Raw genomic sequence first — 24,588 nt, 5'->3', positions numbered from 1 at the left:
GCCATAGGCATCTTCCTCTCTTCACTCCTCTTAAGCCCGTAATATTTTTATCTTCCTTTTCCTAGCAGTATGGTGCTGAGCATCTTATGCTCTTGCCTGCTTGAGGAAGTTTCTGTTTGATGTCTGTCCCAGGAGAAGCCCTGAAGTCCCATGAGTAGCCCTAAACTACTCCAGTGTAGTTCTTCACACTTTATTTCTTTGAGGTTCTTATTTTTAAGGTGAAGTAAGTTCCCAGCAATCAAAGTACTGTAGGTGCAATAGAAATACTAAGTATAATGACTTGCTTTGCACTGACTGGCTCAGGGGGACGGTTCTTTTTGGAAAGGAAAAATGACTTCCTAAAGGTCAAAATTATTGACACCCATTATGGTTGAAGATATTTTTCCTCTCTATGTGTTTAAGTAGAAAGTAGGAGTGTTTATTTGCAAAGTATTTTGAAACCAAGTGGTAGCAGTGGCCTCCATAGCTGTTGGTTAGGGGGTCCAGGATCTGATCTCATCCCAGTGGCTGCTGCCCTTTTTGACCCTTATCTGTGCCATTTTGGTTTCCTGCTCCTCCCTCGGTTTCCCCAAATACTGAAACAGACTCGGAGTCTCTTTCTTATTGCTTACTCTCTAATTTTTTACTTTAACTTTTTACTGTGCTCTAAATGGTAATGGTAAGAACTAAAAAAGAAAATACTCAAGTTTTGAAAGTGTTTATTGTAGAAAGAAAAGAAACTTTGAACATTTAAAACAAAACTGTAATATTTTATTTTTACAAAGCAAGATACTTATATACAGCATGCATTATTAACCATAGGGCCATCTACCTTCATTTTTCAACCATTTTTTATAGACAAGATAAAAACGGAAGCTCCTTGAGCTTGTTTCTTACAAAGTAAATAAAAATATATTGACCGTGACTATTTTAAGGCATTTTTGTGCAGGTGTCCATGAGGGACTCTGCGTAGCCCCTATTGGTGCCTCATGCCTTCCAGCGCTGCCCCTGACTGCGGCGAACAGGGGAGGTGCAGAGAGTCCGATTGCAAGGCCCAGCGCCCCAGAGTTTCCTTTAAGCAAGTCCAGCCTGGGTCAGCTCACCTCCAGCCGAACAGTTTTTGTGTTTTAAAAGAAATGTGTAGACTGAAGGTAATTTCACTGGATTTAAAAATAGAAATACCCCTCATCCACCACCCTCTTGTGTTCCTTTCTCTAACACCCAAGGCCTCTTGGTTCTTTTTAGCAAATCTATTTGTTTTTTGCCCTCATGTAACCTAAGCCTTAGAGAAAACGGGTAAAACAATCTCACAGTTATTTTTTTTTTCAAAGACAAATCATGTGGACAAGCCAGCCTATTGCTCTATTAGGGTCATGGGCAGAGAGAGCCTACTCAGTCCAGCCCCCTGAGGCAGGACCCATTGGGTGTAAATATTACATCCCATTTACTGTAACATCATGGTACATGTGATTTTATTGTGCTGCTCAGAGACTTACTCTCTCATTGGAGATTATAGGCCATTTCCCATCCCTACCCTTTCTAACACTCTCTTCCTCTCCTTCTCTGCCCTTGCCCCATCTCCATCTGTCCCCGTTTCTGTAGGCCTGCTCCACAGCAGCCTCCTTTTAGGGCTTGAAGTCTTCTGGGCGGATTTTCATCTCCACCCGTTTGAGGGAGTAGGTAGATCCATGCCAGCCGTACCAGGTGATGCCGTCCAGGTGCTTGTTGTGCTCGCCCAGGCGGTAGTACACTCCGTTGAGGTTGGAATCTGTGCAGCAGTTGTACCAGTATCCACCTGGCACAAGAAACAGATCGGTGCTAGTAAGCTGAGTATGTCCTCCCCTCGGAAATGGATGGTAAAGTAACCCAGAAGTCAGGGATTCGTAATGTTGTTTTTTGAACAGCAGGTAAACAGAGCCAGTACCAAAAAGAATACTAAAGCCAGATACCAACTATACAGTTATAAATTCACTCTTTCTTCTCAAGTGTGATTGTGGGCTTATACCTGAACTTATCCTTCCCTGTTTCCCCAAATCTCACCTTTGCGGAGCTGTGCACACTTGTCCAAGCAATTGTCATTGTCCTTGTCCTTGGTGCTGAAGGCTGTATTATTATGATAGAAAAGGGCGTCATTCCCCACGTTGCCACTGTAGTTCCCCAGGAAGAGGCGGTAGCTGTTTAATTCATTGCCCAGAACAAAGTGGCTGTACTCAGCGTAGCGCATGTTGCCCTCCCAGTCCTGTTGGGGAGCAACAGAGCCTTAGAGAAACTCCAGCAAGGTTTCACTTCATTCCCTCCCTGTACCTCTTCTCTCTTGACAGCCCCGTGGCCAAACATCTTTTCATAGGTGTGAATTTAATAAGACTATATTACTTGTTTATCTCTAGTATACCATACTAACCTGGGAACAGAAAACAAGGGTGCTAGCTCAAACTTCTGTCCTGATTCACCATATGGCCTTCATTAGTCTCTCTTCCTGTATCCCTTCACTTCCCTGTCTATAAGGTATAGATATGTGTTTTTTTGCCGAACCCCACTCAGAGATGTCATAAGAGTACTGTGAAGATGTAGTGAGAACTTTAAGACCTTCGACAATGATCAGCAACCAGTACTAAAAAGGTTAGCACCTAAAGGACATCATGCCCCAGGCCAGAGCAAAGACAGTAGTATTTCGGCCCAGCTGACTGTTGATTTGCTCTGCTCTGGCCCGGATCTGGCCTCGTCCTGTGCCACCTGTAGCCCCACTTTTGTGAAAAATAGAAAAAACCCTATTTTTCCTCAACTGTACTACAACCTGCAAGAAAACCATCATAATAAATACATAGATCTGTAGTGAATCATAACAAGAACAGCACCCCCAGAGTCGTGCACAGCCATGTGTGGTGGTCCTGGTCCAGTCCTGGAGCCCCAGGCCTCATGCTCACCTCCATCTCCACACGTAGCCGGGTCGGCTGTCTGGAGAGCCGGTGGATGTGTTCGTTCCCCAGCCAGAAGTCCCCACGGATGCTGCCAAAGCCCTGCTTGTACTGCTTCCAGTCCCGGTAGAAGGAAACGAGGCCACTCTTTCGTCTCTGAATGATGGTCCAGCCTCCGCCTGAAGTCTCCATGTCACAGAAGACCTGGAGCAGAAGGGAGGCTCTGGTGAGGGACACACAGGGGCAGGAGGCAGGAATGTGAGGGCAGGCTTCCCAGCCTGTTTGCTGTCCCCACAGAGCCAGCGGTGTGTGCACTCGCATAGTCACACTGGCTCACTATGGCAACAATGCTGCCCCAGTGTTGGTGAGCTGAGGCAGGGTGGCAGTTTGCTGAGAAAGAATAATCCAAATTGGGGCTGGAAATGAGTGCATATATAGCTTAAAGGGAAAAATCTAGATACTTTCGATATGTCTCCTTCATGTTCTCTCTTTTCTCCTCCCCCAAAGAAGAGAATAAACTAGTTAATATGATTATAAGACTTACCTAACCTATGTTAGCAGGCTTGTTGTTTGGTTGATAATGATTTGAAGAGGCTAAACAGATGCCTGGATTTTGAGGAGGGAAGGCATAACTTGACTATGTTTCCAAAGCTCTCTGGTATTTGACGTGTTTGCTTCTGTTTCGAATTTCCCTTTTAGACTGTGAATGGCCCTGTTGTTGCCATCCCTCTGAGAGGGTGGAGGACAGGTGGTAGGACATGGGCAGTGGCTAAAATGACCTCACCTCTAGCTCAGGGCTGCCCAGGAAGTCATCAGGAGGCAGCTTGTACACTCCAGAGATGCGGTAGTTCTTCTGGTAGAGGGAAGAGCAGTCATAGATGGCATCTGCAAAAGGAGCACGGCGCGGGGTGACCATCTGGCTCTGTGGCTAGCAGGGCGTTCCTGCTCCGTCTGAACTGAGTGTTTAAAAACTGAGACTTCATTTCTACCATGAGATCCCCATGGTGTTCCCCCTCAGTGTCTGGATTTGGGAGAGGTGGACATCAAGAGATCAAGAGGGCGCGTGTTTTGGATTCACTGGTGGTGAGGCAGAGGGACGGGGAAGCAGCGCAACATTCAGACAGGTGGTTTCAGAGTTGACTCCAAGATAAATTATCCTGTGAGGATTCTAGGCCATGCATTCTAGAAATGTTACAATGTGTGAGGGCTACATACAGATACTCTGGTTGAATAGATTCAGACTTCTTAGACAGCCACTTCTATTACAAGGTAAGTCATGAGTATCTCATAGAGTCTGGTTTTGTTGATTTCTGGTTGGTTTGTTTTTATTGTTTTTCAGCAGTAGTGGCCATTGCCTACTAGGACCCTAATTAAGGGATATAGAGTTTACAGTCTTATCTTTCCCCCCTCAATCTAACAATGCTAAATCCTCAAATGAAAACAAAAACACCTTGAAGAACTGTTTGAGGCCTTCCCCTGGAAGTCTTAGTAAAACAAGGAGTTGAAAGCATCAGATAGGCAGATTTTCACCCTGGGGTGGATTTAAATGCTTCCTTGGCTGCCCTTGGGGCTCCTATGCAGGGTTTTGTCTCCTTGTTCTAAATATCAAAGGGTGCTGTAGAAGAGACACCCTTTTCTGATAGGATTCAGAGAGTGGGGCCCTTACTGTCTAAGAGAGGCTTCCTGCCCTCCAGGGCTTGGGATGCTTTTCTTAGTGAGCACTGCTCTGGGACCTTAAAGAGCACAAAGATGGCAGATGGTAATGCTGCCGCCATGGAAGTTGCCTTGGTTCCCTTGCAGAGCATTTGAGGGGAGGGAAGATGGGGTACACGTGCCTTTGCCGACAGAGTTCTTCACTTCCTGTTACTGGTAAAAGCATCATCAACTTACTGCTTTCTTCAAGGGACTACCTACTTATAGAATATAAAGGTGACCCACACCTGGTCATAGAGAAGAAAGATAAGGAATGATGTCCTGGGCAAGAAGGGTAAGAGCCCATCAGGAGAGCTGCCCTTGACCCCCAAGAAACTCCCTGCTGGGTGGTAAGAAAGCTCTGTGTTTGGATGAGCAGGAAGTGGCACGGTCAGATTCCTCTGTCTGGCCTGGCCTTCCGCATGTCTGGTTTCATCTCACAGAACAAATCAGGACTCACTTGTCTGGAAAATGGCCTGAGAATACCTTTCTAATCCCAAACTGAGGGTCAGGAAGTCCATGCTTAGTAGTTTATACACATTGGTTTAGATAAAAGAATTTTCAAGCTTAGTTTCATGTTAATATTTCTTTTTAATTTGAACTGAAGGTAACCAATGACTTACTCATTAGAGGCTAATCATGTCTTTGTGCTTGACTTGGTTTGTATTGAGACCAACGGTTTTTATACCAGTAAGAAATGACATCTCTATAGGATATTCTCCTTACAACTAGTATTTTCCTGATAATTTCAGAAATCCAAATTTATCTCTAAACAATAAATTTATAGTGGCCTATCTGAGCCAAGCTAACCAGAAACTAAGTTATTTTGCAAAAGAAAACATTAAATGCATCTTATTTTTAGCCTATTAAAAGTCCATATTTCAGCATTGCATTTACTTGTTTCTTGTATTATTGTAGAGAATTTTGAGACCATGGGAAAAAATAGAAATACCAGAATTGAGGAATTTTGAGGAGCCTGTTCTTTCTTGAACACAAAGGGATTCCTCAAGTGGCTATGGGCAGTGTTTCTGCACTTAATTCTGAGCCAGTGAGAAGAATAATGTTCTTAATTTGCTGGAACATTATATGAATAAAAGAGACCTGTGAAGGTACTGGGTAAATTTATAGAACATTTGAAATCAAAACAAATACTTCATGAGCTTTTACTAAAGGAAAAGTATATCCCAAAAGAACCCTCATTGTTCTGATAATCAGATTATCTAGAAGCAGTGCTATAGACGGCGAGACACTGGCTGTTTGATGGGGGAGGTGGTGAGGATGTCCTTACCTGCTGAGGTCTGAGTAACGGTCTGCGCTGCCTGCAGCTGCATGATGTCGATCTGGTTGTTGATTTCGGAGTACTTGCTCTCAGCGTCTGTGAGCCGCGACTCCATACGCTTGGTGTTGCCCTCCAGTTCCATCACCTGCATGACCACACTGACCCAGTCCCGCTCCTGCTTCTTGCTCAGTTCACTCAGCAGACTGCTCAGGTTGGCGACTTGGGCCTTGAGCTCCTTCACCTCCTCACAGCAGGCGGCCACTTTGAGCTGTGCAGGTGTCTTACGCTTAGTGGGCTTCTGCAGCCACACTGGGTGGCTGACAAAGGCCACGATGAAAATGCAGAGCCAGGTCACAGCTGAGAGAGTCTTTTTCAGCATTTTTGTAGGCGTGGGTGAGGAAGGATCTTCCTTCGGGGGAATCTGGATATGCCCAGCTGAGGTCTGCAAAGCTGCAGCAAACTCTGACCTTACACTTTCACTCTGATAGTCTCACCACTTTGTTGTTTTCTTTCTTTCCTGGCTCTTTCTTAGCCTTTCTCAAAGGTTGAGTTTCTGAAAGTGGAGCTTAATGGATATCCTATAGTTTTCCTTCCCAAGCCTGAATGCTCTACAAGTCAGCATCTTAAATATCATTTGCTGCCTGCACCTCCACCCCTACCATGGCCGCACAGGGCTTTAGCCCCTCCCAGCTCATCTGGGAGGGTCAGGTGCCTGTTGGGTGAAGTCAGCGTAAACTTAGGCCAGAGGAGGGGAGGAGGGAGATGGGCGAGTCTTTCTTTCCTTGCCTGCACAGTCTCTGGGCTGAGACAAGAGGGCTATGAATTTGTGTGTTTCCAGTTTTGCCTGTTAGATTATGCCCCTGCCAGCCACAAGCTCAGCTCTATCAGCAAGCAGGGCAGAGTCAGAGGAATTTCCAAATTCCATTCTAAAGGTTATATAACCATGGGGTGAGGGTAAGGTAGGTGAAAGAGATGAGACTAAGACTCTGTACTCACCCGGGAAGGCCTGTTAATGTGATACGTGCTGCTTATACGAGGATCTGGTATATTTTGGCACCTTGCTGAATGTGCTTTTAGCTAGGCTGGTTATGCCTTTCTCTGTCATCATTCAGTGTTTTACAGAATCCTTACTCAACCTGGATCTGACTATCTCAGATTTGAAATTTTCCAACTTAGAGAAGTTCTAGAAATACTAGAATAGAGTAAATCTCTTAGGAAGTCAAAAAAGACCTTGTAGTTTATATCCACAGGTTTTGCACAGTTGTCTTTCTTTTTACATACCTTCTCCTTCACCAAAGAGAGGGCCAATATTAGCATCTCACATTTGTTATTTTGCAAGGATGTGTCGGAAGATTATAGCAGACATGAAAACTTAGCAGTGCCAGGCATGGTTCTGGTATTGGTCACCCACACTTCTGTCAGTTTTTAGGCAGAACAGAGAACAGGCTCATCCTTGGCCAATGGTTCCAAACTTGGAAAATATATTAAAATATAAAGAAAAGAATCCCTATCACCTAATAAATCCATATCTGGAGTCCTATTTCCTTCTTTCTTTACGGTATGGTTTGCAATTTGAAATTATTCTCCATCTATATATGACTTTGTATCTGAACAACATGAATATTGCAATTTTTTGTGTAGTATGCAAAGAACACTGCTCTTTTAAAAACATATAAAAAACATGGAATTTCAGCAAATGTCCTTAAAATAAGCTTTTCACTAAGATTGTATACAAAGGTCCCTCTGTCCTTAAACAGTAACTCTGTCTTTAGAACATGCAATTGCTGTTTCCATGTTATGGAACCACTAAAGCAGTCATTTGTACGGTGGCTACTTGGTGCAGGTCCTTCCCACGTAAGCCTGACGCCTGACGGCTCTCCTTCCAGGCCATAATCCCCCAGAGCTCTTTTCCAGTCAGGGCTTCTAGCTCCTCAGAAAGTAATTTCTGTTCAGGCAGCTGGAGTTACCAAACAATTTTTTTTCTCTCTAAATCGAAAAGCAGTAGGGGATCAGGTGGATCATAGTTTATTTTCTCAAATCTCTAGTCTCCTTTGCCTACTAAGGAGTGAGGATGTTGCTGACACCCTACAGCAACTCGTTATTCTGCTCAAAAGATTCTGTTTCGAATTGGCACTGTCTACCAGTCCCTGCTCTCTTTTTGCAAATATCTAGCCCAGTTAGGCACCACACCCTTAGCTCCATGGAGTTCATTTCGCTGAGAACCTGGCCCCAATTGTTAGCATCCTACAAGGCCTGCTAAACTCCATGGAGATCTTCAAGGTAATCTCCTGGGCATGAAATGACACTGAACTTAAACTATGTGCTGCAGAAGTGCTCTGCACCATGAAATCGTATATAGCATGCCGTGTGACCCTGCTGCCTTGGAACTCTCATGCCGCAGTGCGGGAGAGAAAGCATAAAGGAACAGCGGAGCTCTATGGGGTCCCAGCCAGCTTTTGTTTATTCTTCCCAATAACCGCTTCTCTCTCACCCAAACAGGAAAATGTTACAAATCGATTTTCCTATCTGGGCAGAAAATGAATCAGTCATTCGTATTTGCACTTCATGTTGCAATCCCTTTTAGCAGAGGTTGGAGGGAATTTCATAAGTTTGGATCAGACGCATCTAGCTTTTAGTATGAATGCCTGGTCTCTGACATTTCTTTTCTGGAAACTTGTTTCTAACATAAGGCATAACTTGGAGACAGAAGTTTTTCTTTGAAGATTTTCTCAAATTGCCTAAGCTGCCCAAATGTCAATAAACCCCCTAATTTAAAATAAAATAGCTAATTAAGGATATTTTCCATGCCAAAAGATTATCTGTTTTCCAAAATATCTACAATCCTATGATGTCCTAGATTCTGAATTTCTTAAAGAAGAAAAAGTAAGCCCTTGTTTTGAGCATAGCTAAGTCAGTAGAGAAAACCATGGAGAATGTGGAGGACTGAAATGACTTGCTCTCCTCTGAGAAGGTTTTAATCCAGTGACCATAAAAATGGGAGTTCACTGAGAAAATATGGAAGACCTGGATTGGATACCATTCAGTTTTTCCTTTTCTCCATTTTGCTAGTGGTGAGAGAGGGCCAGCTTGGTGTTCCTGGGAAAAATTTTTATGAAAATAAAGCTTATGCTCTTAATGGGAAAAACCATTGAGCTTTTACTTGGCCTGCAAGTTCTCAGGGCTGTACTGCCTCAGGCTGGCACCAAGGACTGGACACATGAGAGCAGTCCTAGGGTCATAGAGCCAGGGAGGGCCTGGGGTGGTGTCTCTACACACATAGGAGTGGCAGGTCTCATTGTCTTGAAAATGTCCCCATTGGCCAGACTGCTCCTCCTTTTCTAGTGTTTTCCCAACTCCGCCTGCCCTTCAGCCATCACTGTGAAAGCTGGTGAGAGAGAAGCAGTACCCTAGTGCCAAACGCTGGGCTTTGGAATGAATACATCTCAGGAGAGGCTGCCTTGTTGTTAGTTTAGTTGTGTACGTCATATGAGTATTTTACTCCTTGTGCAGTCTTTGCATGAGTCACAGCCTGCCGACATATGGAGCCATTGAATGGCCTTTCTAGCACTCAGCCCCACGTCTATCTCTGCTGAAAGGCCAAGTCCATCACAGAGGTATTTTCATCTTTTCCCTAAGCTTTCTAATTTGTGATTTCTACCAAAGAATGTGTCATGGGCCTATTAGAAATCATTTCTCTCAGGCCTCTTCTTAGGGCCCATTATTTAATTATAGCACATAGGAAAAAAAAGTCTCTCTGATTTCTCTCAGGACTTTGCAGAAATACCTGCTCTGTTAGCCACCATTCAAGTTGCAGAATCTGGTGATAATGCTGACCCAGTGTTTTGCAGTCTAGTGGGAGAGACGGACATCTGAACTCTAGATGAGGGGCACATCCTGAGACTCTAGGCTGAGGGGCACAAAGGACAGGAGGACCCAGCCCAGATGATACCCTGGAGGGTCTCCCAAGGGAAGTGACACCCAGTTTTTAAAGAAAAGGGAGGAAGTGGCCAGGAATGGGAGAGGACATGCTGGGCAAAGGTGTAGCCATGTGAAAGACCTTGGCCTAGTAGCAGAAGGTAAGTAGTCAGTGTGGCCTGAAGGTCAAGGAGAGAGGAGTGGTGGCAGGAGCTGAAGCTGGGGAGGTGGAGGGGGAGCCACGGGAGACCTCACGATCCCAGGTGAAGAGTGTAACTGATCCTCTGCAGACACAGGGCTGGAGAAGGAATCCAAGAGGATTTTCTCTCTTGTTGCTTTGTTTTTCTGAGTCTTACCAGAAGAATGGCTTTGTGTAATTGCCAAACAAGACTTTTAACTGGAAACGGGTGATTCTGAACATGAGAATGTCTTAAAATTGTAATGTATTCATATTAGATACCCTGATGAGATCATTTGGCTTTAGGATTAAGGAGGCAATACATGAAGCATTTAGGTGTACTTAGATCTAGAGTCAGACTAGTCTGGATTGTAATTCTTCCCCAGCACTTGATAGCTGTATGACCATGGGCAAATTACTTAACTTCTGAGTTTACCAATCTGTGAAATGGAGATAAAAATCAAAGCTACCTCACCTCACAGGATTTTTGTGAGAAAAATTAAATTAAATAAAGCAAAAGGTTAAGAATAGCTGAGGCATTTTTGGATAAGGAAAATAAATTTGGGTGAGTTCTACTAGATATCAAGATTTATCGTAAAGCTGCAGTAAATAATTAAGGCAGTATGGTATTGGCACAAGGATAGACAAATGGAACAGAATTAAATGTCCAGAAACAGGCTGGGCTTGGTGGCTCACGCCCGTAATCCTAGCACTCTGAGAGGCCAAGGCAGGAGGATCACTTGAGCTCAGGAGTTCAAGATCAGCCTGAGCAACACAGTAAGACCCCATCTCTACTAAAAATAAAAAAAAATTAGGCGGGTATGGTGGCACGTGCCTGTAGTCCCACCTACTCAGGGGCTGGGGCCGGAGGATCCCTTGAGCCCAGGAGTCTGAGGTTGCCGTGAGCTAGGCTGATGCCACAGTGCTCTAGCCTGGGCAACAGAGTAAGAATCTATCTCAAAAAAAAAAAAGGCGGAGGGTAGCGGGGGAAGGTAGGCCAATTAAAAGATTGGCAAAAGATGTGAATAAGCACTTAGTTCACAAAAGAGTATATCCAAAAGACCTATAAACACACAAAAAGCTACCCCATCTCATTAGTCATTATGGAAATTCAAAGTAAAACCATAATAAAATGCCTCGACACACCAACCAGAAGGGCTGATATGGAAAACTAAAAATACCAAATGTTGAGAGAGATGTGGAGCAATTGGGGTTTTCATATCCTACTGATATAAATGTAAATTGGTAAAACCACTTTGGTGAACAATTTGTCAGTATCTTTTTATAAAGCTATAACCTAGCAATTCTACTTCTAGGTATTTACCAATAGAAATGTGAGCACACGTGCTCCAAAAGATACAGACAAGAATGTTTTTGGTACCACCACTCATAATAGCCAAACCCTGGAAATAATCCAAAAACAGTCCATCAACAATAAGATAAATGGTGGTGTATTCATAGAGCAAAATACCATTCAGCAAGAGAAAGAAAAAACTATCAGGACATGCAGCAACATGTATGCATCTCACAAACATAATGTTGAGTGCTTATGTAAAGTTCAGAAACTGACTAAACTAATCAGTTGTATTAGAAGTCAGAGTGCTGGTTAACTCTGGGGAAGAGGAGGGGAGCAGTGATTGAGAAGGGGTTTCTGGGCTGCTGGTAGGGTGTTGTGTTCTGTTTCTTGGTCTGGGTGTAGTTACAAAGTTGTCTTCACATTATGATAATTCATTAAGCTGTACAATTAGGTGAATATTTTCCTATATATGTTATATTTGAATTAGGAAGTTTGTTTAAAAATAGGTGATGCATGCAAAACACTTGAACTAGTGTCTGACATGTAGTTAATGTCCAGCAGATATTATAGTAAGTATTATTTAGTATGCAATTGTCATCTCATCCAAAAAGTCTTTCCTCACTATCCTAATCTAAAATAAGTCCTCCATGTTTTTCCTAAGCACTCTCTGTTGTCTTCCACAGCACTTATTTCAGTTTGGTCTTTTTTTGTGTATCTACTTCCCTAACCTGTAAGCCGCGTGAAGGCAGAGACCTTGTTTGTCTTATTTACCACAGTAACTCTGGCTTCTAGCATTTAGCACAAAGCCTAAGACAAAAGAGATACTTAATTGGAACTTGTTGAACAAAAGAATGAATTCCAAACAGAAGCATCTTCCCGCTAAATATCTATTATGGAGACATATAGGCCGTCTCCATGGACATTTCTAATATTTTATCATAGTAAGGTCTTCACTGTAGGGCATCATATTCTCTCCTACTTTAAGTCCATTTTTCTTCTTTAGGTCTTAGTCATAGTGTCAAAGAAAGTGAGAACTGGAAGGGTTGAGGTCCTTTGTTTCAACCCTCTTTTTTTAATCAATAAATTGAGGTAGCATCCTTATTGTATAATCACTTCATATCCCACTGGTCTGTGTCTCACTCCTCTTTCCTTACTTATGAAGATCAGTGAGGACCACAGAGCATTTGGGGTCGGATTTTATCCCACTCTTGTTTATTCCAAAAGCCTGTGTAGATGGCACATCTTATTACTTCAGCCTGCATTGGCCCGAGGGACCACCTGCAGCAGCTAATATTGAAGACAGAATGAAGAAAGGAAGATGCCCCCATAAAAACAGCCTTATTTCTGGGCAGCTGTACTCCCCGTATTTTATCCAGGAACCTAACAAATCTTGTCTGTCCCCAAAGGGGAATCAAATGTCCATTACACTGTAATTTCAATAAGTCACTCTTATCTGGAGACAAGACCTTATCAGCGGTTGCAGGACAAGATCACAGGTCCATACCCCAAGCTGCCCTGTGAATTACAGAGCTTCCTTCTCTTCAGGCTAGACTGCCTCCACCCTGACTTAGGCACCACAAGCTGGAAAACAGGCCTGTAATTCTTTAAGAATGTTAGAAAATTTGTGCCAGTTGTGCCTGAGCAACCAATTAATGGCAAGGGTGACTGGGTTTTACAATCTACAGGCAAGGGGCTAGATGGGCAGACAAAACTCACTCTATGTCTTAATTCTAAACACATGTTTCCAAGGTGTCACTATTGTGCCGCTTGGAAGTATGAGTCCTGCTTTTACAGTTGTTTCCTGGCTTTTAGAAAAGGTATACAGTCCTGTTCTTTTCCCACACCTCTACTGGAAGAAAAAGCACTCAGTCCAGAGAGGTGAGGTTTTACTCCCAGCAACACACATTCCAAACCTCTGGGTTCATGCTGACTTCAAAAGGGCCTGTGTGCCTCTAGGAATCTGTACCCCTTATAGAAAAGCTCCATGTGGCAAAGAGCGGGAGAACAGAGGAAACCTTTGTTTTCCAAAAGCATGAGCACAAATTGTATCTTTCTCTCTAGCTCCATCTTTTTTTTTAAAAAAATGCTCTTTAGATTCATTTTTAAAATGCCCTAAGAGGTCAAGTGTCTCACCAATCATCAGTAGAGTGTAAATTTACTTCTGGCTGCTCTGAAGACTTCCCGTAGGGTCAGTGAATAACAGCTTGCCTTTGTAGAGGATCTTACAAACCACAAGGAAGGTTCTTCAGTCCAGAAAGCCGGCCATCAGCAAGGAACCATCAGAAGAGCAGAGTTCTGAGGTTTCTCTTGAAGCTGGCCAAAAGGACAGAGGGGCTTTAATTGCAACACAAGACCCTTCTAAGGGGAGAAGCTGACCGTATATCAGTGGCAAACTGCTACTCTTCCACGTCACCTAGCTTATCCTCAGGAATACCTGGAGATTTAATGGGACTGCTCTTACCATGAGTTGGGGAAACTGCTTCTGATTTTTAGGTACACTGTGGCAGGGAAAGAAACCCGCTGGCAATTAAACCGTGTCATAGTCCTCTGAAACCTTGAATCGTATGCTACATCCTGATTTCAAAGATGTTAAGGTGTGAAAAAATGTGTTTCTTAGAACTGATGAAATACAGTAGGTGCTGGGTTCTGCCTCATGGCTGCCTCTGACAGCCCATCCCAGTGACGATGGGATGTATCGTCGGGCCCCATGGTCTCTCCAAATTCTTTTGGACATTTCACTGGCTGTGAATCTTGGTAATCCAATTATAGAATGCACAGTTGTCTTCTGTAAGGTTTTCCTTAACAAGAAGGTAGGCATATTTTTTTCTTTTCTCTGATCCCAGAATGGGCATCAGTATTCCCACAGTGGGGCCCAACTCCTTAATAGAGAGGAAGGCCAGCTCACATCTGCTTGTACAATTAAATGTGGAGAGTTAGAAGCTGCCAGATTACTAGGTGCCAGCTCATTTAATTTTTGTTTCCCAACTTTATCCACATTATAGACTTGAGTCAGAGCTTTTGAACATTCAGAAGCCAAGAAATCAAGATGTTACTCAAAATATCAACTCTGCTTTGAGTCATGGTAGATGAAAATTAGCTTTGGAGTCAATCTGCGAGCCCACCCCTTTTGTTCCTTTTCCCTGTCCTTTTCCTCACTGCTGCTGCTTCCTAATGGTCTCTCTTGGCATTCTTCAGTTCTCTCTGGATATGAAGAAGCAGGTAGGGCGAGAAGAACCTCCAGGCATCATCAGAAAAGGAGCAGTGCTCATTGTTGTAGAATAAAAAGATAATGGCCAATTTGTCAAGAAGTGTTGACAAGAAAGATAAAGTTGGAAGTAATTAACTGGCTGACATGCTGGGAGCCGTGTGCCTGCCAATACCTCCCTAAATCAGCCAGAGCCTTGGAAATGTGACAGCCATTCATCATTTTTACAACACGCCTCTGACAGGCCCCTCAGCTGGAAACCCAGCCAGCACAAATCGTGTGCTTTGACACTCTGGGGTTGTGTACCTCTCTGTGCCTCACACTAAATTGTGTTAGGGCACCTGGGCCCCACATCCAGCCAAGAGAAGACTGGAGATGAGTCACGTGGGCAGCTCGCCAGCCGGTCACTGGTAGCATTTGCCTCTGGGGGTGGGCACCGTGAGCCCCAGAGCCGACTTTGTAAGCTTCTGCAGGACAGGTCACTTAGTGATCCCAGAAGACCCTGAATGTGAGCCCTCAGGCAGCGCTTGGGGTGGCCTGGTATTTAACAAACACTGCTTTCAACCAGCCGTGGGATCTCTCCATGGGATCTCTCCGTGGGATGAAACTGTTATGCAGCCATTAATTATGAAGACTGGATGAAGTGGGAAATGCCTATGTTATGTGAAAAGGCAGGGTACAAAATTGCATGTACCACTATGTATAAAATAAAATATGTATTCATTTGTACAGCATGGGCACAGGCGAAGATGTTTTGGAAAGATGATTATATTGTAGTCAACTTCCCTTTCCCTAATTTTTCTTAATTAAAAGTTATACTTTCCCCCATCGATCTTGAAAAGATAGGATTTTCCTCTCCCCCTTCCTAATCTAAACAACTGGTAACATTCTACCCGTTAATTTATTGTTAAAGGCTCATACTTTCTCACATGTGGATTTAGCATATCCTCTAGATATTATGACAGATATACCATTTAAAGTGTGACCAGAGAAAGGAAGGGATGAAGACATAGTAAGAAGTCATTATTCTTAGGCCACTCTGGGACTGAGACATCAGGAACATATTTTGACTGTCCAAACTGGCCCCTTCTCTTGCACCAAACCTTTTTTATCTTGGTGCCTTAGGTCCCTGAGAGTACTAAGGACACCAAATGTCCCAGCTTTGAAACCTTAAAATGGGCCCAGCCTTCTTTCTTAATATATAGAAAAGGAGTAAAGTTATTTTTCTTAAGTTCCTAAGTGTTCACCACCTGGCTCTGGCTTTAAGTTGGGTTACTCTAAGACTTCCCAGTCTGTCTTCACTTTCCCTCCTGCCTGCATTCCAGCAGCCCTGCCCAGATTTCCAGCCATGTCACTTTTCAGATGTTCTCATTTTGCCTGCATCTGCACTGCTGTCCTTTCACTTCTATTCATCCTTGAGCTCCCCAGACCATTCTCCTGTTCCCAGACTCCCAAGATAGATAAAGACATCAGGGCTCAGCCAGCCCCAGATCTTCCCGGCCCTGGAAGGGAATCAGACTATTGGGATTTTAATCATATGTTGGCACAGAGCTAAGCCTCAGTGCTGGGAGAAGTGACAGAGGAGGATCTGAAGCAGTTACTACTCTGTAAAGAAACAAGAACTGCTTGCTGCAGTGGTAAGGACCCAAGCAGTGTCCAGTGTGGTCTCATCGCGGCTGGTCAGGACTCCTCAGTCATACCTGCCTCAGTCCCATCGGCTGTGGCGCATCTGTCACCAGCCTGGTGCCAAGGGAATTCAGAGAATTCTCACTTGACAGAGAATCAAATGAAACGCAGACTGTGGTCTGCACTAGAAATAGACAGGAGAAAGAAGGCCTAGAGCCATTTGGGAAGCAGTGGGTAATGTTCTCATAAATTCCTGATGGGAGCAGTAGGGAAGCCTGAGCGATCCCCCAGATGTGAATGCACATGCTCCTCATTTGGGCTCAGGCTTTGTGTGGAAGTCTTGCATCACTTTTCTCTGAATAGCCTGGGGTCTCAGGGCGCCAAGGCTGAGAGGTGAGGGCGATCACCAGATGGGCCATAGGAGGAGGAATTACCAAGTGAAATTACTGCGGATTTGATATCAGTCCAGAAGCCTGTGGAACAGCGACTGAGGAAACCCTTCTGGAGACAGCAGAATTCTCCAGGTTTCTCCTCAGGTGGCAGCAGCGGCTGGCATGAAGACCTGGAGCGGTTAATGGCCACCCATTCAGTCAGTCTCCTGCTCCTCCCTGCACAGCACGGAGGGGGAGCCTGCGCCGGAGCCCTCGCTCCTCCACACCCCAGCCCCTCACTCAGCCCACGCTCCTGCCCTGCCTGTGAAGGAGGTTTTCAGATAGTGGGGAGAAAAGGTGCTTGGTGTAATGGTGTGCTGTTTGGTATATGAAGGCCGTGAGGCAATTCATTAATTCTACTCAACTCTAGAAAGTATTTTCCTCAATTGCCAAGAATTTTTCCAGTTTCAAGCTCTTCAACTTAGCCCTCTTTAATCAAAATTAAATCTTGGGGGGAGGGTGGGGAATGAATGAAAATGAATATGTCTGTACAATGGCCTTCTCCCCTACTGACACCCTGATGCCCTTTGTTCTCCTTTCTGTCTGTCTTCATTGTCTTCCTAACACCAGGTTCAGTTGTGGGCTCTGGCTTTTATTATGCGGATAGGCAGTTTTGCTCTGTAGATTCCCAGCTGGATAAGATGGCAACTGGATGTTGTCACTGGAAAACGGAGTAGAATGCAGACATCCTCCACACCCACGTTAGGACAGCAGCGGGAATCAGCATCCACTAACTTAGAAAATTCTTGCAACGCATTTCCCTTTTCCTTCTGGCCTCAGTGCTCATCGAGAGACGGGAAAGCTGGTCGACCTGTCACTTCTGCACTCTGCCATCGTGGGCACGCTGCTGCCCAAGCCTCCATCTCTACTCATTTATTGTCAGAGCTTTTTCACCAGACCAACCAACGATAGCGAGGTCTGGTTTAGATTGTTAAGCACTTCTCTGCTGTTGGGCTGGAGCTTTGAACAGTTTGCCTTTTATAAGCCTCCAGCACTAATAGGGAAAGACGTATGGAGGGGCACACAGGGAGTGTTTATAGAATGGGCTCTATAACACTCTCCACTGCCCCATAAAACAAGAGTTCCTCGTTAAGGGGGCTTTTGAGCAAAGGTGATTTCCTCGCATGAGCCAAACATACAGTCTCTCCCTTCAGTGTCATAAAACCACATCTAAGTTTAAAAGGAAAATAATTCAGAGGACAGTCTTGTGTCACCCAGGTAGGCAGGAGGCTGGGGACTAAATAACTACAAACTCCTGAGTTTCCACAGAGGCTCATTTGTCTGGCATTTTGCAACCTAAATTCTGCAAACCAGGCTGCCTTGGAAAAGCCTGCTGTGGGGGCATGCTGGTTGTCATGGGGGAGGCTTTAAGGTGTGTTAGTAGCCTCTGGAAGGAATTAAGAAATGTGGGATGGGATCTGGGGGGTAAGAAGGGAGTGTGAGGAAGTTAAAAAGAAGGCACAGAGGGCTCCTTTCTCCTGCACAGTGAATTAGAGAGAGAGTTAACTAATTGAAACATCCTACCAGTTGCTTGCATTCATTCCTTTTACAGGTATTTACTGGGTGCCTACTAATGCCACGAGTAGAAAGCTAAGACACCATCCTTCCCATTGCAGAGCTTACAGTATACCCTTAGTTATTACTTGGGATACTTTTTTTAAAGAGACAAGGTCTCACTACGTTGCCCAGGCTAGAATTCAGTGGCTATTCACAGGCATGATTCCACAACTAATCAGCACACTTGCTCCACTTCAGATCTAGGCCATTTCACCCTTCCTTAGGCAAACTGGTGGTCCTGTGCTCCTGGGACGTCACCATATTAATGCTGAACTTAGTGCTGAAACCTGATCAGCATAGTGTGCTACAGCCCGTAACTCCTGGGCCCAAGCCATTCTCCTGCCTTAGCCTCCCAAATAGCTGGGACTAGAGGAATGTACCACCTTAAGGTAAGTGGCAAGATTTTTTTTTTTGAGATAGTTTCCTCTGTTGATGCCACTGTGCCCCCGCCCCTCACCTCCACCAGGGTACAGTGGCATCATCATAGTTCAGAGCAACCTCAAACTCCTGAGCTTAAGCAATCCTCCTGCCTCAGCCTCCCAGAGTACTGTGATTATAGGCAGAGCCACCTCGCCCAGCCAAGTGGTAAGATTTTTAAGGGAAAGCAGCCTTTTTTTTTTTTTTTTTTTTGAGACAGAGTCTCACTTTGTTGCCCAGGCTAGAGTGAGTGCCGTGGCGTCAGCCTAGCTCACAGCAACCTCAAACTCCTGGGCTCAAGCGATCCTCCTGCCTCAGCCTCCCGAGTAGCTGGGACTACAGGCATGCGCCACCATGCCCGGCTAATTTTTCTATATATATATATATATATATATATATATATTTTTAGTTGTCCATATAATTTCTTTCTATTTTTGGTAGAGACGGGGTCTCGCTCTTGCTCAGGCTGGTCTCAAACTCCTGACCTCCAGCGATCCACCCGCCTCGGCCTCCCAGAGTGCTAGGATTACAGGCGTGAGCCACCGCGCCCGGCCGGAAAGCAGCCTTTTAAAGGAGAACACCAGCCTCACTTGTGATCTACTGGGCCACATTTTTTTCATATGTAAAATGGGAATATTAATAATAGGGTTTGTAGGGTTGAGATAATATATATAAGCAATAAACATAGTGCCTGGCACATGTACTGAGCTCTCATCTTATTTAAGTGCCTTGTTGTATCATCTTGTTGCCTCCCATAAGGGAGTGCCAGAAGTCAAGGAGGAAGAGGGAAAAATTAAGGTCCTGAAACAAGATAACAGACTCTCTTGATCACCAAGATTAGTCCTTGCTTCACTTAACTCTCCAGAGTGTCCACATCTACAGTTAGTGTTCTCTAACAGCCTTGTAGGCATGTGTGGGAGACTCCTCAGAAGGAAAGAAGAAAACTGTAGCTTAGGGAGAAAATTCTATAGGAAATTAAAGTGGAAAGGGGGGAAGAAGAAAGAATATGTAGAGTGATAGCAGCTGTTTCACTTAAAATCTCTTTACTTTTTAACAATCAAGCCGGGCGTGGTGGCTCACGCCTGTAATCCTAGCACTCTGGGAGGCTAAGGCAGGAGGATTACTTGAGCTCAGGAGTTCGAGACCAGCCTGAGCAAGAGCAAGACCCCGTCTCTACTAAAATTAGAAACAATAAAATTAGCCGGGTGTAGTGGCTCGCGCCTGTAGTCCCAGCTACTCGGGAGGCTGAAGCAGGAGGATCACTTGAGCCCAGGAGTTTGAGGTTGCTGTGAGCTAGGCTGACATTACGGTGCTCACTCTAACCCAGGCAACAAAGCGAGACTCTGTCTCAAAAATAAAAAAACAATCAAAAGAGTGAGTTTCTAAAAGTGCCTTCTTACCTACTGCTAGATGAGAGCTTATCATGAATCTCAAGGTTACACTCCCAGGTTTCCTGGCAGCTGCTACAGGCTGGTCAGGAGCCCCCAGTGAGCCCAACCTGTGCCTTCCTTCCTTCCTGCTGAGCTCTGTCTGCAACTTTGCCTGCCTCCATACACGTTCAAATGGCAAGTATTATGCAAATGACTTATTTGGACTCTCTTTTAAAGGGTTAGGGCCATATGATGGATTTTCTTTTTTAATTTGTAAGCAATGCTTGTCTGTCCTTAGAAGAGGAGGTATAGCAAAGCCGTGGCAGTATTTCTCCTTTCAGGTCTCTAATCACTACTTCCTAATTTTGATCAATTTGTTGTAAAACTCTTTTTTATGTACAGTAAGTGGGAGAGTAGATTAGGAAAAGGCTTGTATTTGGGTTTTGTTGTTGTTGTTTTGTCCCCAGAATGAGTCAAACTTTGGTAGTATTTATAATTTGTTCTTGAGTATAGAATATTTTCCAGAGCACAAGATTAAAAGACAGTTGTCAGAACTCCTGGATTTTTATGTCTGTTTCTTAGAGCTAGCTTGTTCTGGTTCGGGCAAAGAACACTTTATCTTCCTCATCAGAACAATTTTATACTTCTACCAAGAGCATACTTTATTTGGGTTCAAGGAACCAGATAATCCCAAATCCATGCCAGGTAATATTACTTATTAATACAGTTCCCCCAGCCCCATGTGCATGGGCAACAAACTCTAGTACCTGACTTATGGGGCCAAGAGGCATCAGAAACTGCTTCCCAATGGACCTACGGTGGATAGTCCCTTTAGACTTGCTTTTCATTCTCAGCTTAGAAAAACTCATAGGGGTTCCTAAAGGAAATTGTCATGATATGGTTTCACTTTGAAGTTAAATACATATCTGAATTTTGCAGCAGACTAACTTATAGGGAGCATCCTGGCTCATTGCTTTGCTTAGAACCAGCACAAGGAGCACCAGTGGGTCTGCCCCATAGATTCCCCCATGAATCTGAAGCCTAGAGCCTGGATACCGGGCACTCGAATAGTCCTACTCAGGAAGAGTTTGGAATTTGCACAGATGACTTCCTAGTACTAATTTAAGTCTCAGCCATAGGTGTATGTTCTTCCTGTAGACAAACATACAGCTATATTTCTAGCAACTTTTATCCTTGGACAAAAACAGATGAAGGACCCGCTTAGCATTTATAAGGACCTGCTTAGCCATTTCATATGCTTCATTTCATTTAATTCCCTGAAGAACCCTATGAAGGAGGAGGGTAGTATTAGCCCCATTTTATAGATGAGGAATTTAAAACTCAAAAAAAGGTGACTTAGTTATGGTCACACCACTAAGAAGTGGTAGAATTAGACCTCTAGAAAGTGAAACCCGAGTCTTAATCCTCTTGTTTTGTTTAAGCACGGTGATTGGGTTTTCACCATCATGTGTGCAGTGTGCCTCCCTCAGACCTTGTTATGACACTGGCACATTACCTGTCTGATATGGGGGGAAAAAAACCCAAGTCTTCTGTCTCCAAATCCAAAGCTGCTTCACCTCCCATTTCTCCTTAACAGAGATACAAGATTGCTTCAGATAATGTGGAGACTGTCACTATTCACTGTGGTCTTGAGGAAAATCACTGCCTTTCCTGAGCCTCAGTTTCCCCATTAGTAAAATCGGGCTGATAATACCTTTCCTTTCCCGCTCTCTTAAGGATGCATGAGGTCAAAGGAGTGATAGATTGGAAAGATTATTGGGAAAGTGCTTTGTAAACATGAACCATTAGGTTATTACTTTCACAAATGTTGACTTCTCTAGTTCTTCAGATTTCTGGGCAGTTCTCTCTTGGTTTTATTGGAAGAAATGTGGTGGAATTTGGATTTTTAAAAATAATATTTATAACAGCAATCTCTTGCCATATTACCACATTGAACCCAAATCCTGGAATTTCCCAAAACCACTTAAAAATTAATTCTAGTTAAGTAGACAGTTTGTATTCAGGGCAATAAACTGTATCCTTGCTCATTAAACCAGTCTAGACTCCCAAGTTGATGTGGCACATTTTGCTCCCTACCTGTAAACAACATAATTATTGTGGTCCTACGAATTTCTCAAGCCAGCTCCTTCGCCCTCCCATTTCCCTTCCTTCCATAACTTGAGCTTATGTTCAGTGTTGGATTTAGTATAAATTCCTCTTGGAACAAGGGTCAAAGCCCCCAGCTCTCCTGCTCTCAGGGTCTCCTTGCAGCATGATGAACCAACTCCAGGCACCAGGCCTTCCAGCGGCACTGCCCAGTTGTCCCAATACAGTTACAGTCCTCCAGCCCCAGCGGCTACCTGCTGCCTGCAGATGCTATCAGCAAAGCAGGGCAGCATTAGGGAAAAGCATCTCTATGCCAGGGACCAGTCCAGGTAACTCTAGATGTGGTCCCTTGGCAGCCTCCTGCTGGAGGGGTAGGGGCAGTCCCAGGAGAGGGTCTAAGGAGGTGTCTGGATTTGAAGAGGGCGGGCTCTGTCCCGGGGGCAGTCAGCATGGCTGCGCAGCCACAGCTCCCAGGTTTCATCATTGACAAGGACGGCCCAGCCTCGGTGCCACCTCTGTGTCACTTAGAGTCCGATGATTTTGATTAATTTTGGTTATTCCTGTTACTGAAGGCAACTGAAGAGAATTTAAGACTTAAAAGTTCAGAAGGATCTCATATGGTTGTGCCCTACAGCAGGGACAGTTTGGATCCAGGCTTCCTAGTGTTTCAACTTGTGCTGCCTACGTGACGACAGATGAGAAGAAACCAATCTGTGCTAGTTGGAGGAAGGGGCCCAGGGCACCAAATAGGAGCATTCACTTTACAGCCCCTCCCCCACCAAAATTAGGAGAGGCAAACAAAGACCTTTCCTCAGGTGAAATCATTCAAGCTGAGCGTTCTGGATGGTAATAGCTAATTGATGACCTCTCTGCACCTGCAGGACATCGGCCCCAACGTGCTGGTGAGCCGTCTGCCCACCAGTGACCCACACCTCCCACCCTCACACGTGTTGAGTGTAACCACCTCTTCCTTTTGTTTTCTCAGCATTAATAATAAGCTACAGCAGCCGGAGGCAGCTGCCGGGGTGTTAGAATATGCCATGAAACACTTCGGAGAGCTGGTAAGTGCCTCATTCCTTCCAGAAAAGCAAGAGGTGGAGACCTGGCTAGGGAGGCACTCAGCCATGACCTTGATCAAGGAAGTTACTTTCTTTTTCTGTTTTTTTTCTCAATTTGTAACAGTCTGATGCTGACTTACCTATGTATCTTTAGGATGAAAGAGACAATGTATGTAGGGACTATATTTAAACTGAACATGGATCATGAGGGCAGAGTCTAATAAATAGTAACCACTGATGTTTATCAAACTCTTAGCACATGCCTAGCATTTTGCTAAGTGTTTTATATACGTCTTCTGATTCAGTCCTCATAACGATGCTATGAAGTAGTTACTGTTGTTACCCCATTTGACAGATGAGGATACTGGGTCCCAGCAGGTTAAGAATAAATGGCAGAACCAAGACTTGGACTGGGCAGTCTGGCAGCAGAGCCCGGGTGGGCATTTAACTGTGATCTGAGTTACGTTTGTATCAGCTGTGGCAGCTCGCATTGTGTCTAGCCCACAGTTGATACTCGGTACATACTTCAGAAGAAACCATGGCCAATTCTCCAGAAAAAATATATACTATAATTTGTACCTAGTATTGAGGGATTTTCTGTTTCATTGTTGCTTACATAGCTGCTTCTCTGCTGCCATCTTTGCCCTACCAATATTAAAATATTTCCATTACCCTTTGTGGTCTTGGGAGGGTACTTTGCTTCCAAAATATACAAAGCATCAACTTTATCAACTTAGCATTGAACTCCTAGAAGGTGAGGAAGCTTTGGGTCCATATATATGATGAGGAACCTTTCATTAGTAGTGTAGGTCACTTACTCTGGTTTGCCTTAATCAAGAGCCCAGGGTATTAGCATGAAGAAAATTGTGACTCCTTCACAGGCTTTTATTTGATTGTCTAGCATTTTACCTGACATAAGGGCTAATAAATTGGACTGAAACTTTTAAGGGAACCTTTTGCCATCTTTAGCACATATTATCTGCAGCTACACTAAGACAGCATCTCCCCAAATGCTGACAAAATAGAAAGAATATGTCTCATCCATCATTGCCACAATCCTTGTTTGCAGAGGGAAGAAAGTAGGGCGAGGGGGCACTTAATGTACCTTACCTAGACCAAGATGTACTCTCCTTTGATATTCTTAGAGCTTAGATCGCAGTAAGTGCTGATTGAAACAAGGACTCCACAAACATCTGGTATTCAGGTGATCTGCCAACAGATGGTTTATACCCCCATACTCAGAATGCCAGCCTTAAATGAAAGTTCCTCCATCTTCAGGTTCTAAAGGTAGCCATTAGCTCCAGGATTATTACTAAACCCATGGTGGATTTTCTGTTATATTTAGGTAGCTGAATCATATTAAGCTTGACAATGGTTTGCTTTTTCTTGGCAGAGCCTATGCTTTCTCAGCACAATTTATGTAACAGCAATCTCATTAGAATTTTGTGTGATTCATTGCTTAAACCTTATAGTTTCTGCAATCTATTGCAATTCAAAATACCCTGCCCTCTACCTGACCTGCTCCATATGCTTCCCCCTCTACTTTCTGCTTGTTCATACTGA

At 44.2% G+C, this 24,588-nt stretch overlaps 2 protein-coding genes and 1 non-coding gene across 5 annotated transcripts in view; 2 read left to right on the top strand and 1 right to left on the bottom strand.

Moving 5' to 3' along the window:
- Positions 1–24,588, top strand: part of MTOR (mechanistic target of rapamycin kinase) — a 131,995-nt gene that overhangs the window by 55,953 nt on the left and 51,454 nt on the right. For all 3 annotated transcript variants that reach the window (XM_069479347.1, XM_069479345.1, XM_069479346.1), the window contains one exon: positions 22,953–23,028. In XM_069479347.1, coding sequence (XP_069335448.1) covers positions 22,953–23,028 — 76 coding nt within the window. The remainder of the gene's footprint in view (positions 1–22,952; positions 23,029–24,588) is intronic.
- ANGPTL7 (angiopoietin like 7) lies at positions 682–6,515 on the bottom strand. Its single transcript, XM_069477328.1, has 5 exons — positions 5,875–6,515; positions 3,679–3,779; positions 2,904–3,098; positions 2,020–2,218; positions 682–1,774 (listed from the first exon to the last, which is right to left on the bottom strand). Exons 1-5 carry the CDS (start codon positions 6,242–6,244, stop codon positions 1,605–1,607), a joined length of 1,035 nt encoding a protein of 344 aa, XP_069333429.1. The 5' UTR covers positions 6,245–6,515; the 3' UTR covers positions 682–1,604.
- Positions 21,284–21,387, top strand: LOC138391224 (small nucleolar RNA U13). Its single transcript, XR_011234832.1, has one exon. It is a non-coding gene; the product is annotated as a small nucleolar RNA U13 (small nucleolar RNA).

The sequence above is a fragment of the Eulemur rufifrons genome, chromosome 8, assembly GCF_041146395.1.
Source record: "Eulemur rufifrons isolate Redbay chromosome 8, OSU_ERuf_1, whole genome shotgun sequence".
NCBI lineage: Eukaryota > Metazoa > Chordata > Mammalia > Primates > Lemuridae > Eulemur > Eulemur rufifrons.
This window is presented reverse-complemented; position numbering and strand designations above follow the sequence as displayed.